The 15,378-nt window shown below is 40.9% G+C and overlaps 1 protein-coding gene across 2 annotated transcripts in view; it reads left to right on the top strand.

Annotated features, from left to right (window-relative positions):
- Nucleotides 1-15,378, top strand: part of scube1 (signal peptide, CUB domain, EGF-like 1) — a 94,459-nt gene that overhangs the window by 21,227 nt on the left and 57,854 nt on the right. For both annotated transcript variants that reach the window (XM_007572007.2, XM_007572008.2), the window contains exon 4: nucleotides 2,810-2,944. In XM_007572007.2, the coding sequence (XP_007572069.1) occupies nucleotides 2,810-2,944 (135 nt within the window). The remainder of the gene's footprint in view (nucleotides 1-2,809; nucleotides 2,945-15,378) is intronic.

Raw genomic sequence — 15,378 nt, 5'->3', positions numbered from 1 at the left:
AGGGAGAAGTAGCTTCTTTAATGAACTCAGCAGATGTGAAGTTCTACCAGGTGTTTGCTAATTACTGCTGGCTAGTCTGAAGGAGCTGAGCGGGGAGGGGCTGCTCTGTGAGCCTGGACACTGCAGCTCCGAGGAGGAGATGAGAGAGCTGACCTGCTGTCTCAACTGAGCTAACGGAGGAGAAAGCCTTTAGTAGCGTCACTCTGTCAGAGCTACAGCTGTCCTCTTTGGAGAGAGGAGAATCTTCCAGAAGGACGACCATCTCTGCAGCGATCCACAAATCAGGCCTGGAGATGGACAAAGGCACCTGAAGGACCTCAGACCTGCAGACACAAGATGAGACGAAGACTGAGCTCAGGTGTGAATGACAGGCGTTGTGTTTGGAAGAAACCAGGCGCGGCTCATCACCTTCTCTACAGCAAAGCATGGTGGTGGCAGCATCATGCCATTGGGATGTTCTGCAGCAGCAGGAACTGACTGACTAGTCAGGACAGATAAAGACGAATGCAGTGATGAACAGAGTAGATGAAAACCTGCTGCAGAGCATCCTGACCTCAGACTGAGGCGAAGGTTCATTAGTTCAGCAGGACAACGACCCAGAGGACAGGCTTCAGAACATCTCTGTGAACATCCTGGAGGAGCCAAACCAGAGACCAGACTGGAATCTGATGGGACATCTCCAGAGAGATCTGAAGATGTCTGACAGACGTCTCCATCCAACCTGCTGGAGCTGAAGAAGAGCAGGAGGGAAGAACCTGAGAACGACTGGAGGCGGTAAAAGCTGCCAAAGGTGGATCAACGAAGCATTAAGCAAAGGCTGTGAATGCTTCTGTAAATGTGATTTTCTTTGTTTTCTATTTTTAGTGAGCTTGTGAAACTCTCAAAGGCTTTTTTTTTAAAACCATTTTGTCCTAGTGGAGTGCTTGTGTCTATAATTTGGAAAGTGATAATTTAATACAATTCGGATCAAGGCTAGAGCAAGAAAATGTGGAAAAAGTGAAGCATTGTGAATGCTTTCCGGATGCGCTGTATATGAAGCACATCCTCACTGTGTTTAGATGGAGCTTCACCTCATTTGAGCCCAACGTGAAGAGAAGGGGGTATCGGGGGGAGGGGGCCGTGGCTGAAACTGGAAAAAAAACAAAAAAAAACACCTCTGTCCATGTTTGTATAGAAACTGGAATGGCATTTCTTTCCTCTTAACTTTCTCCTCGAGCGACCCGAAGATTAAAGTCATCAGTCATATTAATGGCATCCATTACGGCTCAGGATTGACCTAAAATAGTGTTAGGAAGTGCTGTGAAAACAAAGCAGAAGTTCACCAAGGACACGATTTATGCTCACAACGTAGAACCTACGCTGCTATATTTACACACGGAGCTGGAACTTTATGGGCCTGCAGCAGAAGAACTCAGTGAAGTCATCGCTGAGGTCCGTTAGACCGTCACAGAACCGACTGAATATCCAACATCATTCATTCGGGGGAAGCTGTGAAGAGCAGCTGAGCTTTATGGCGCTCTGCTTTTATTATTATTACATGACCTGTTTTCTGTAATCTCTGTCTACTTGCAACTGAATTAGTTAAAATCTGTTATGTACATTTTAAAAAGTCATCCTACTCAGTTACACATTCCTTTCTGTTTGTTAGAACTGTACAGTACTTTTTATGTTATAATCTTGTACAGAATATTATAATTATTATTGTTAATCTTGTTTCTTTATATATAATTTAAACATGTTTTGATCCTTTGTGTGAACCTATTGCTGCCTGAATTTCCCCTGTGTGAGACAGTAAAGGCTATTCTATTCTATTCTATTCTATTCTATTCTATTCTATTCTATTCTATTCTATTCTATTCCAGAACTTAACTCAGTAAACCAAGTCTGTTTGCCAGAGAGAATATTCTAATAAACAACATATTTCTCAAAATATTCATGTGGCTAAAAAACAACCTGAACTACAACATGAATAGAAGAAAACCTCACTAATACTGTCTAAGTGCTTTTATTTAATACAAAAATGGAACGATTGTTGAACTGGTGTTGAAATTTTCACTCAGAAATGTTCAGGTTCCTTTTCAGAAAAATAATGAGATTAATCTCAAAATTTCTGAGTTTTTTTGTTGTTTTTTTTTTTTTCTTTGGCAGAAATTCATTCCTTTTATTTTCCTACTTACAATGGCCTTAACAGGCTGCTGTAGTGTTTTTTAAAAGGAGTGATGGAAACACGTTTGGCCGACTGGTTCTGGCGTAGTGACTTTGAAACCTTGGTGTTGCTTTCGTCTGGTGCCGGCCGGTCCAGTTGTGACCTCTTGCCATCTGCCTTTTCTTCCTCCTCTCTGGTTTTGTGTCCTGCCTGAGGCCGGCGGCCCGTCTCAGCACTTCAGACTAAACAGGGCGCACAGTCACCATGTCAGACCCGGGTTTACACACACACCCACGTACAGAAGCTGTCACGTCTGATTACTGTACAGTTCGTAGGCCACTTCACTGAAAACTTTATAAGCCTTTCAGCAGCACAGTGCAGGATAAACAATGTTTCCCTGCAGTACGGAGCGACGCCCGCTAACACTTTGCGCCAGGCTTTTCATCCAGCCACAGAATCCACCTGTTAGTGTGATAGGACAGCATGGCTGTTCCTCCTGGGTCCTTGTAACATTCCTGATTCTGGTGTCAACATCGCTGCGCGCATAAACTGTGACTCATATGCTGTTATTAATGCAGCTCAGTAAGTGATGAGTGTTTGTTCCACTGCTGCGTCTCATCCCTTGCCTCCGTGCTGTCTCTCTCTCTCTGTGTGTGTGTCCAGATGTGGACGAGTGTCTGGACAACAACGGAGGATGCCAGCAGGTGTGTGTGAACACAATGGGAAGCTACGAGTGTCAGTGTACAGATGGCTTCTTCCTGAGCGACAACCAGCACACCTGCATCCACCGCTCTGATGGTAAGACTGGGACAAAGAGACCAGAGAGATAACATCAGGTTACAAGAAATCTTCTTTGGAAATTGTCTGTTTTTTTTATTTTTTTATCTAAATTAGGACTATTTTGCACCGCTGAATCCAAGAGTGACATCCATTTTTTTTCAGTCAGGTTAGAGAAAAAATATTTTCTAACAGAGTGTGTTAATTAAATGTTACAAACTTGGATTTCTGTAAATTGGATATTAAACAATGATAAGGGTGAGTACATTGTGTAAAATTCTCCGTCTCTTTCCTGTCCTGATGAATCTCTCCTCCTGCTCATCACTCATTGATCAGATTCTCCAGATGTGAGAACAAGTCCTGCATGTTGATGCTCTTGTTGCTCCATAGTTCAGAAAGTTGATCTGATTGAGCAAAACCAATGTGATTTTTGGATTCAGCTCATCAAAATGACCCTAAAGCTCCAGACAATTTATTTGGCTGTTGACCAGTGTAATGTTTCAGTTATGGAAAGAATTTAGAAAAAAAAATAAAAATCACATTTTAATTGTTAGGATTATTGTCCAGGATGTAGTAGAGCACAAAGAAAATTATTTCATACATACAGTTTAAAATGAATAAAACTTTAACATGCAGCTTTGTTAATTTTAGCTGTCTTTATAAACTGGGCGTCTCCTGGAAACTCTTCCAAACAAACTATACGTTTTCTTTTTTAATATTTTGTAATTTTACTGTAATGAATTTTGCCATTTTATCAGCTAACTGAAGCCTGCAGAATCAGAGTGCTGAACAGTAACAGTCACACCTGGTGTTACAAAAGTATTCACACCCCTAAACTTTTCTTTTTTACAATAAAATCACAAAGTTGATTGTTTCTTTTACCGATCGTTGTGAAGCGGAACAAAAGGATACACGGTTTACGTTATGTTTTTAAAACAACATAAAAGTTTCAGGTGCAGGAATATACAACCTCATTCAGTCAATGAGCTGTAGAACCATGTTTCAGGTAAAGCAGCCAGACTTTGAGCCAGATCAGATTTTTAGAAAAGCGAAGCAGGTCACTCCGGCTACGTTCACTCTGCAGGTCTTAATGCTCCGTTCAGATTTTCGGTGAAATTTGATTTTGTTCATTCACATTTCCAAATGTATGTGACTGCAGACAACCCAACAGTGTCCTGCACGCACAGTGGAGGAGGCAATGATGCCACACCCAGTGAGCATGCTCAGTGTTTGTGGAAGTAAACATGGATGCTAACGGTGGAGCGTCTCTGGTGACGTTAAAGTCACTGTCCAGCCAGAGCCAGCACATTAACAGCTTAATGCTCATCATCATGGTCGTGGTTTTTCTTCTAATTTTCATGTATCAGGAAATGTGAACAACCACGCACAAAAAAAAAAAAAAAAAAATCTGATTTCACAAAACATCTGAATTGAGCGGCTGGCAGTGTGAACGTCGCCTCAGTGATCAACAAGGAATGAAGGTTGAATGAGCCCAAATAAAGGAGCACAGGTGCTGTTTGTTTTCCTCCTGCTGGTTTTCAACTGTTTTATGAGGAGAGATTTCCATTCCAGACCGAGTTCATGTAGTTTAGCATGATGTAAGTGCCAGGGGATTAGTTAATTAGCAGGACTTTATCCATGGAACAATAAAATGGCTTGATTAAACAATTACATGGGGTAACGGAAATTTCAATTACACGTTATTAGACTTATTTTATTTTTTATTTTTTGCTCTTCTCTTTAAAATATTAAAGACCATACAGTACTCTCATTAGAACAAGATTTAAAAAAACTCCCAAAAACAAATATAAAATAAAATAAATAATATTAAATAAAACTATGACACATTGAATTTTGGAATGTCATGGCAACAGGAAGAAAACTGGTTTTATACCACTTAGCTTTACATCTTAGCATCGTCTCACTTAGATCATCTCTGTAGGTTTCACTCAGCAGCAGCAGCTCTGAGCTCCGTTTTCTTTTTACTCGCTCACACTTCTCTGCTGCCTGAACAATAGACACATGCATGCAGCTGTGAATGGGGACAGTGTGCTGGAGGACATCAAAGACGCAAAGCGATGACAGTCGTTTGTCACTCCCTAATGGGAATGGGCAGGAGGAGTGGGGCTGTGGGCAGAGACGGAGGGCGAGGACGGAGAGGTCGAGTGAAGGAGGAGGCTGTGACCTCTGCCTTTGTCCGCTCCCTCTTCGCTCGGAGCACTCGTGGTGCCGGTGTGGTCGGCGCGGAGGCATGTCAGGAGGCACTCAGGACGTTAGAGGGTCCTTTGTGGAGGAGCGAAGCGAAATAGGTGCACAAACAGATAAATGTTTGCTCAGTGGGAACTCCGCCGGCCAGCGAGCTCCTGCCATCGTTTCCTGTCACTCCAAACTCATTTTACAGCTTTAGGTTCGCGCCAGGGGAACCCTGCCTCTGTTGTTTCTTAGTTTTCACAGCAATTGACCAGATGTAGCTGGACATTTCTTTGGGAAAATAATTTTAAAATGATTATGACACATTATGACTGAAGCTGTTCTGTATCCATGTTCCAACTGTAAACGTGTGTGTAACCTGGGATGCTCACAGTAAACAAGCAGTAAAAATCTCTAGGTGTGTGAGTGTGTATGGCCTCGCTCTGGCTGGCTATCCTGAGCCTTTCACCTTCACCACACACGTACACACACATGCACACATCTCCCTCACCCCCCTCATACACACTCTGTTCCACTTCCACAATCAGACGCTTGTCCGCTGTCCCCCTCCAGGCCAGGAATAGCCGTAGAATCGCAGTGTTCCACAGGAATCTTTTTGCTCGCTCTCTTTCCATCTTAAACATCACAGTCCCAGTGACACTCCTGACCTCAGCAGGATGTGTTTGAAAACCACACCTGTTCACTGTGTAGCTTCTCACTGCAACCAGCATGGACAGACCAAAGAGCCGACGGAAGACATCAGAGCATGAGTTGATGCTGACGTTGCAGACGGATGAAGGGTGTGTCCTCCTTTGGTCTGGGACAGAGGAGGACATCCTCTTGGTCTCTTGCCTCAGCTTTTGCTTTTGAAAGTTATTTTGCAAACCCAACTTTAAAAGTTACTTTTCTACTTTCTAGCCTCACATCCAGATTACTTCAAATTTAAGGACTGTGGAATTTTTCCTTTGTATGAAATTCCTTTATTATCTGTAATAAATGAATACCAGATTCAGTTATTAAAGATAGAAACTAGAGGTCAGGCCTGAAATCTTGGTTTAGTGATGAACTCTGACCTGAACCTTCAGAGTCACGTAAAGATGGTTACAACATCAGCCTTCTATCACCTGAAGATCATTTCCAGGATTAGAGAACTAATGTCTCATCAAGATCTAGAGAAACTCATCCATGCATTTATCTTTAGTCATATTGATTACTGCAGCAGAGTCTTCACAGGTCTGTGAAAAACCAATCCTCCAGCTGCAGCTGATCCAGATGCTGATACTGGTGTCAGTTCTAAAGTATTTACACTGAATCTCTGTCACTCTGAGAATAGTCTTTAAAATACTGTTGTTAGTTTATTAAAAAACGGAATGGCTTATCACCAAAATACATTAAATACTTGTTATGTTGTATCAACCTTCCAGACCTAGTCCATGGGTGTCCAGATCTGGGAAAGTCTTTTGGTTCTGGTTCTGCTCTGCATCCAGAACCAGAACCAAATGTGGAGAAGCAGCGTTCAGCTTCTATGCACCGCAAGTCTTGAACAAACTTCTAGAAAACTTCAAAGATGCTTAAACAGCGAAATTGCTCTGCTTTAATACAGAGCAGGTGTTGTATTAAATGTTACTTTTGTGTGTCTTTCATTTAAAAAAGTAAATCTTTCCATTTATGAAACTTCCCTTCTTCCTCATTACCCACGTCACACTGTTGCATAAAGCAACAGCAATACGCAAAACAGCAATTATAACATGGACATTAGAAAGGTTATTAATACGTCTGGCAGAGCGAGGAAGTGCAAAGTCCTGCAAAAAATGAAATCAGCATCTCCATGAAGCTTGTCAGCAGAGGAAAGCATGAAGTGCTCTTAATGTTTCTGGTAGATGTAGACTGTGGCACCCAAACCATCACTGGTTGTGGAAATGTCACTTTGGGCTTAAAGCAACATGAATTCTGCTTCTCCTGACTCTCCAAATGAAATGAAAACCTTACTTTCATCTGAGAAAAAGACTTTCCACCATTGAGTAACGGCCCAATCCTTTTTCTCCTTAGTCCAGGTAAGACTAGAATTAATCTATGTTCACTTTTAATGCAAAGTTGCTCTAAAAGTTGCATTGAAAGTCCATTAAAAGTGCCAACTTTGCATGATTTTGTAAATTATGATAATTTAATGCAAAGTTGACACTTTTAATGGACTTTTAATGCAACTTTTAGAGCAACTTTGCATTAAAAGTGTCATTATTTACTGAATGACACTTCATGACAACAGTCATAAACATTCATAAAGACATTTTCATGTTCATGACAGGTGTTATGTCATGTTTTTGTCCGTGTCATGTCAGTCTTATGCACACCCCTTCAAATAAAGTGTTACCGATATTCCTGTTGGAATCTGAATTCTTGAATTATAAAGAATGAAAAAAATCCAATTTATTGAGAAGTTATGTTTACCAATTGGTTTATAGCAAACCAAGCATGATATAGCAGTAGTTTTACCACACTGAGATGCTTTATATGTTCACACAGCAGCTAGCGCTCCCTGTATGAACGTCTGGAGGAGGAGCTAAACCTGAGATTGCAATAATAAACTCTCCTGTTTGTGGATGTTTCCCCCGATATAATGATGTGTGAGCCATTAATTCTGTGGTAACATGTTGCTAAATGGTAAAACAAACCGAAGAAAGCAGTCTTGTTGAAAATGTTGTCCTCTAGTTCCCAAACAACATGCATATTCAGAGTGCCATGTTCTGAGCGAGAGGAAGCCGAAGAGAGAGAAGGGGATTGTGGAAACAGGGCATGGGGGAGGTGTGAGCGCTCGGGCAGAAAAACAGAAAAAATAAACACAGAGACAAACATGGTGGACTTGACAAAAGTTGTTTATTTGGAGCTGTGGAAGGAGAGGAGGCAGGCAGAGGCTGAGGCCGCTGCGCTCAAACACAAACAGACGCGCGCAGAAAGTCACGGCGGCACAGACATTTACTGGACAACACGCAGATTCACACACTCACGCACACGCCCACATGCGCAATGTTCTTCATGATGAAGGAATTCTCACTTTAAACAAACCGAAGCAGGAAACTGGAGGTACAGAGAGCTTTACAATGACAGGCCTGGAACACGTGGGAAGCCTAAGTGCAGGGAGCTCCTTCTGCCTGGCTGTCAACCGCTACTACAACATCAGACTCCTTCCATTTTAGAAACAACTTACCTGTCACACATCCACACGTTGATGATGCAAAATACATCTAAAAATCTAGATTCTGTACTACAGGTAGAAGCCTCTCATTGGCTGAAGCAGAATATCTTCTTGATGACTTTATCAAAGCAAAGACTTCATATCGAGGTTATAAAAATAACTTCATTGCCTGCACCTTTGACAATACAAACAGAAACTGGTGTGAATTTGGAATTTATTTCTACAGCAACTGTATTCAAATAGTTTTATGGGTCTTTTCAGTTAAATCAGATCTTCCCTAAGCTTGTGTAGGCCAGTGGTGTCCAAAGTCAATCCTCATGACCCAGGATCCTGAATGTCTTGGTTCCTGAATCAAATGATGGATCATCAGCTGGCCTCTCCAGAACAGGACATACTGGAAATAGCTGGACCATTTGACTCAGCAGTTGGAGCAGAGATGCATCTAAGGTTGTTTTCACATCTGCTCTGTTTGGTTTGCTTTAACTGTACGTTAGTTTGTTTGTCTAGAAAATCTGGTTCATTTGAATAGGTGTGAATGCGAAACTCTGATGCGGACCAATAAGCCAACTCTGGTCTGCTTAAATACTTACGTCTCAGTTCGATTAAAGTGAGTGCATATGTAAATGCTAAGCAGGGCATTCTGGGTAAAGAGAACCAGAACAAACATGGGAGTCTAGCGCTAGCAGGAGAAGTGGAATGAGAATTTTTCCAAAGACAAAAGAGAAATCCTACTGCTAAAATATGACAACATTTTGGTTTAAATTTTGTGAAGAAGGAAGTTGCATTCGGTGTCTCCTTCAGAGGCTTTTGTTGTTTCCTTCAGTTGTTTTTTTGGTACAGCGCCCCCTCAGGTGAGCAAATGAACAGGTGTTTCAAAGGGTTTGGCTCGTTTGACTCGGTTCATTGTGAAAGAGAACCACACCAACTGAAAATGTAACACATGTTTCAGGTTTGGTCCCCAACTAAACCGAGTCCACTGGACTATCTGGTGTGAAAACATTCTAAAAATGACAGGACACCGATCCTGGAGGACCAGATCTGGACACCCATGGACTAGGCCATCCTATCAGCTTTGTTTCTCTATCTGTGACACCAGTCGATAAGGTTCTTTGTGTTTGGGATCAAAAATCCATCCTGACTTCATCTTCAGTTCCTTACCAGGATGTCTCTGAGCGGACGTTGGCTCCTGAACACTTCCTCTTCTTGTGAGTCCTCTGTCTAAACTCTTATGAGGAACACTTGTTTGTTCCTGGTTTATGGTGAAACTATGTTTATTTCACTTCACACTGACTGTGTCCCTGGCGGTATTCATTGAAATATTCAGCACTTTGGTAATAAACCAACATCAGGGTCTTGACCAAGCTCTTCAGCCCATCTTGAGATGCTTATTGGGTAATGACTTGGTAATTAGAACTTCTAATAAAAGAGAAACTAACATACAACTGAGAAATATCTCTATTCGCCTGTCTTATGCAGATACTGTTATTCAAATAGGAGCAAAAAGATAGAATTTACTTTTGCTTTTCTTCCTAACTGATATATTATTAGCTCAGAGTTTCTCTGCAGTTTATGCTGATGTGAAATATAAGGGCGCAGACACCATCTGGTGTTTAGCTACGACTTGGTCTCACTCCCAGGAGGAATCTGCTTGTATGATTTGAAGCTCACAAAGCAAAGTCCACCAGTTAAGCTCAAGTTTAAAACCTTAACCTCTGGCAAACGCCACCAAGCTCTGGGGGTTTTACAAACAACCACAGCCTGCTAAGGTTTCTCATATCGCTGGTATTAAAAGCCTTAAATCTGGTTGTAAAAGATGCTTAAAATCAAGAGGGTCATGATTTTTTCTTCTTCTTTGCAATCACCTCAGAGCTGCTCTCCTTCCAAATGCTCTTAAGACATATGATGGTCTAGCCAACGCTAAAGTCTAAATCTCTGGTCTTGTCAATTTGATGTGTGTTAGGTTAAGGCCAGATGCAGGAAGTAAAAGAAAGAAAGCAAAAGAATGAGTTAGAAAAATGTGTGTGTGTGCATGTGTGTGTGTGCGTGGACTCCCTATTTGACAAAGAGATTGGGGAGGGTTATTAGAAAGGCACAGTCCTTATTTAAAGAAGTTCAATGCACTCAGCTGAAGAAAAGCTCTCATTGAAATTCATGGCTTAGCACCTATAGCTCTGTGGTTTAAACAGACCAGTGAGAGAGACACACAGTCAGCGTCTGACAGATTTCAATTAAAATGGCATTTACAAGGGATGGAGAGAAAAGTGGAGAGAGGAGGAAGACGGGAGTTTAGGAGATTTTTCTTTCCCAGTTGGTTGACGTTTCTTCCTCCACAATTTTCAATAACTGAAATTCCCCGATCGGAGTTCAATTTCATTCATCCGGAAAGTCACTTATATTGATGCCAGCTGCTCGACATTTACCAACCAATGGCAAAAAATATAAACGGCAACTATCTCAGCTTCACAAAAAAGACGTAATATTTTTTATACATGGGAAAGAAGTTTTTTTTTTTTTTTAAAAAGACAGGTTCAACTTCTTCAACTAAATATTTGATCTTCACATCGGATCAGTGGGCTTACCAGTCATTAAATACATGTTGGCTTGCCATAGATTCAGACTGTGACTTTAAACAATAACAGTTGGATTGAAATGCTGGTACAGCAGTAAACGAGTCACTGCGAAAATAACAGGCAGTCTTTTTCAAATTTTAGTTTTGTGTCACGAAAAATTGTTTTCGTTTCCTCTGTAAGAATGGTGTCTGCGTGGCCCATTTTGTAATCTGAGTATTATTATTTTTTTGACCAGGTGATGTCATCAGAGATCTGTAGTCCAAGAAATGTATCCACTCTCTCTGCTGTGGTATGATGAGGGACGGCGCTCAGACCAAAACCTCTGAAAGTCAACCATAATCTCCTTTGTTTTGTCTAGGTCGTCTCACCCTGTGCTTGACTTCTTCCTTGCTCATTTATTCATGGTTTCCATGAAGGTGTCCCACAGCTCTGGTGTCATCTGCCACTTCAATGGCTGGATTTTCTGCATTTGTGGATACAAAGTTGTTTGTTATCGATTTGAACATAAGTGGACCAAACACACATCCTTGAGGGACTAAGTGTTCAGTATGACAGAGTTAAAAATGTTTCTTGATTGGTTTTTGTCTCTTAAAACAGTTGCCAACCTGAAATTACTGTAAAGGATTCTGGCTTTTTCTCTGGAGCTCACTCTGCACAGTTCCACTCAGTTGTAACGGTTTTCCACCAGTAGCAGCTACGTGACACCAGCCCATTTTTTGAACCTACTTGTCGAGTCGAGCTGAAAATGCGATGTCAGCAGATTATCAGGGATGGGGTCACTGGTTGCGTCACATTACCGACTTCCTGACAAGAATCCAACCTGCCAGTTGTGAAAACTTCTCTAAAAAATAGATCCCATTTATAGACCAAAATATACAGTCAGTTCAGTAGAATTATACAGTAGTCAGATTCAAAGGTTTTTACATATATTCCAGTTTGATCCTTATAAAGATTTTTCAGCCAAGTTCAGTTTATTATGTCAATTGGTAAATATTTTTCTAAGAAACCCCTAACGGTTGTATCAAATCACTGACTTTTTAAGAACAAATGAATCTACATTTGTTCTTAGATGTTTTATTCTGGCATAGGGAAGCTACATAGGGAAGCTACAGTGGACCCACAAGAAGTATAGGTCATGGTTCCATCATACTAGAAGTCATTTCAGTACCTACAGTGTCAATAATTTGAGTCTTTGTGTATTAGGAAAAATCCACAATACATTCGAACGAGTGCCTCCAACTCTTTGTTTCAAAAAGCATTGCTGTTCATTAGTCACTAAAACCCAGTATTAAGGAACCTTTGCAACATCTCTGTGTTTTGTAAAAGAATTGAAATGGCAATCACTATATGATATATTTAACTCTTTTCTGTGCCAGATGTTCAGAACATATTTTGTGTACGGTTCTATATCGTTCCACTCCACGCCTCCTTCGGTTGATGGATGCCAGTGTGATTTTTTCCAGCTCATGTCAGACATCGCTGGCTTGGTTGGCCTTTGCTGGTTTATGAAGGAACCGTTTAAGGAAAAGAGGTTGTAGTTCCACCTGGAAGTGTTGTTTTCCTCCTGTAGCTTTACATAAGACAAATACTGTTGATATAAGTTTGATAAGTTTAGAAGTTTGATTTTGAAAGAAAAAGGCATGAGGTGAAAATCCTTTATCTAATACTACAGATTAGTTCTTTTTATGGGGATGTTTGTTTTTCTTTGCAGACTGGTTCTATTTTTTGTATTCATAAGTGGGTCTTATTATGTCCAATGCTCTTTTCAGACATTCTCTCTGTTTTTTGTAGCTCGTCTAAGTTGGGCTATCATGTTATCACAGTAAATTCTTCAGCTTATGCCTCTTGACATGTCCCAATACTGATTTTGAAATGTGTTTTGGATCATTATCATTATCCAGTAAGGGGTTTTTACATGAAACAAAATGTTTTCTTCCTAACGTCAATAGTATTTAACAGAAGTTTTTCTTGGCTGCCCAACAGAAGCACAAAATAGAAGCGATCCAACCCTGAGCTTAACAGTTGGCGAGGCACACGGCTGTTTTTCAAGACATTTTTGCACGCCACCGGCCAAAACCTTCTTTTTAACCTCATAAGTCTACAAAAGCAGTTTCCAAAAACCCATTGGGCTGATCTAGACTTTCATTTGGAAATCTGTAATGTAGACAAGAGCAGACAAAGCTGATATACATGCCGTCGTAAAATTGAGCCTGATTATACGACCTTGCAAAGGTATTCCAACACCTCGAACTTCTACAGACCCAGTTAAGTTCCCACCACAACTTTAATGCCTTATGTTGGGATTTGATGTGTTGTAGTTTTTCACACCAAAACGTCCCATTGATTTCCAGTTAGATTTAGGTGCGGACTTTGACTGGACCGTTCTTACACTTTGATCTGAACTATTCCTTCTTGTCTTTAGCAGCCTGTCACAGACATCGCCTCTTGTACTCAGCTCAGTTCATCTCGTCATCAACTTTGGCTGAAGGAGTAGGAAGAGTTTTGCAAGATCCTGAATATTCCGGATGAAGCTCTAGCCGTTTAATCAGAGAAAGCTACAGTGGATATCATGTCATGTGTGAAATGAACAAATTTCTAAGAAAACATTCAAAAGTTGTTTTTTGTTTGTTCTTCGGGGCCGATGAGACAATATTGTCTTTTCCTGATTTCTGTTTTTACAATCTTGCGGCCCTCAGTCAGTATGTGATATTTTTGCAGGTGTTCCACTCTTGAGGTTCTCATTTACCTCAAAAGTTCTCATTACATCTGCTGCACGGTTAAGCGAAGCTGTGAAATCTCTCCTCGTCCCCGGTGAGGCGATCGGGCCGCGAGGCTGGCGTTCCGCTTCAAATCATTCCTCACCAGCCGCAGAGGAACCGGGAGGAGGCTCTAAATTATTCTCCTCCATCTCCATCTCTCTCCATTTCTGTCAGTCCTCCTCTTCTACATTCCTGTCCTTCTCCGTCTTTGTCTTTCACCTCATTTCTCTTCCCCCCACCCCCCACCCTCTCTTTCTGTCTCCCACTGCATGCTGCCAGCCAGAATTACTGGGCTTTGGGGTGGAACACTCCAAGAGTCAGGTTGTAATAACACGGCTGTGATATGCTTGGATTTCATCTCCAGTCTTTGCTCCTGAGAGAGTGAAAGGGATGCAAGTTGAGGTAGATAATGAGAGGCAGAAGTATTGAAAGAGAAAGACAGAGGATTATAAAAGAGACTGTGGAGAGACTGGGTGAGAGACAAATTCTGTCCTGTGGGCTCTTATTGGGCCATGAAGTCTCTGTTTTATCTGGACCTGTTGGGGCTCCCAGTGAGGAACTTCAGTCGTTATAAACTTGCTGACCTCCCAGTTTAAACAAAACTGCTCACTGGAGCTGGAGGGAAGAAGCCTTTTCTTACAATTTCCCTACTAACTGCCGGCAAAATCATATAGTCTTACTTTGTATTGCCAAGAGTATTTGCTTTCCTGCCTCCATGCAGATATTAGCTTGAGTAAAGCTGTCAGTTTGTTCTTTGCTACTGTGCTAGCTTCAACTCCTCCTGGAAGGCTTTCCAGAAGTTGTGATAATGACGATGACATGGTTTTGAAAAGAACTAAACATTAAGATTTTCATGTTGTAAATGACAGGATGCATTCACACCAGCCTCGTTTAGTCCGCTTTAATCCAACTACAGTCCGTCTGACTAGAAGGTCCGGTTCGTTAGGGGAGGTGTGAACACCTAATCAAACTCTGATGCAGACTGAAAAACACTAACTCTGGTTTGCCTTCAAACTTTGATATCAGTTAATTGGAAGTGAACACTGATGCAGTTTGAATGCATATTTGATCACCAATCGGATGGGAGACTGCTCTGCAAGCAGGAAGCACACTACAGCACACGGCATTCTGGGTAATTAGAACCAAAACAAACCAGTCTGTCTAGTGTTAGGAGAAATGAGAGGACAAAAGACAAACCCTCCAACCACTAAAATCTGACACCACTCCATTTGTGTTTACATTTCATGAAGAAGGAAGGGTAACACTTTATTTGACGGGGGTTGAATAAGACTGTCATGACACTGTCATAAACATGACATAACACCTGTCATGAACATGAATGAGCCTTCATGAATAGTTATGACTGTTGTCATAAAACGTCATTCGGTAAATCATGACACTTTTAATACAAAGTTGACATTATTAAAAATATCTTTGTTATGACAACTTATCATTAACCAAGAAATCATGATCTGACATAAATTTGTCATAATGTCATGATTTAATTATTACACTAGCAAAAGATTTAACAAAACAATGATTAATATTTCCACTCCCTGAAATAAAGCAAACCAAGCTTAATCAAATCATTAGATTTGATTAAGCTTTATTACACTGTCAAATGATTTAATAACAGACTCATTAACATTTTTTTTACATCAACTAAAGTGGAACAAATAGCACCAGTTATGAATATGTAATTAAGTGTTATTACAGTGTCATTAAGTAAAGTGAAACAAGTAG

The sequence above is a fragment of the Poecilia formosa genome, unplaced genomic scaffold, assembly GCF_000485575.1.
Source record: "Poecilia formosa unplaced genomic scaffold, Poecilia_formosa-5.1.2 Scaffold292, whole genome shotgun sequence".
Classification (NCBI taxonomy): domain Eukaryota; kingdom Metazoa; phylum Chordata; class Actinopteri; order Cyprinodontiformes; family Poeciliidae; genus Poecilia; species Poecilia formosa.
The sequence above is the reverse complement of the archived record's forward strand: the minus strand, read 5'-3'. Positions and strand labels throughout refer to the sequence as shown.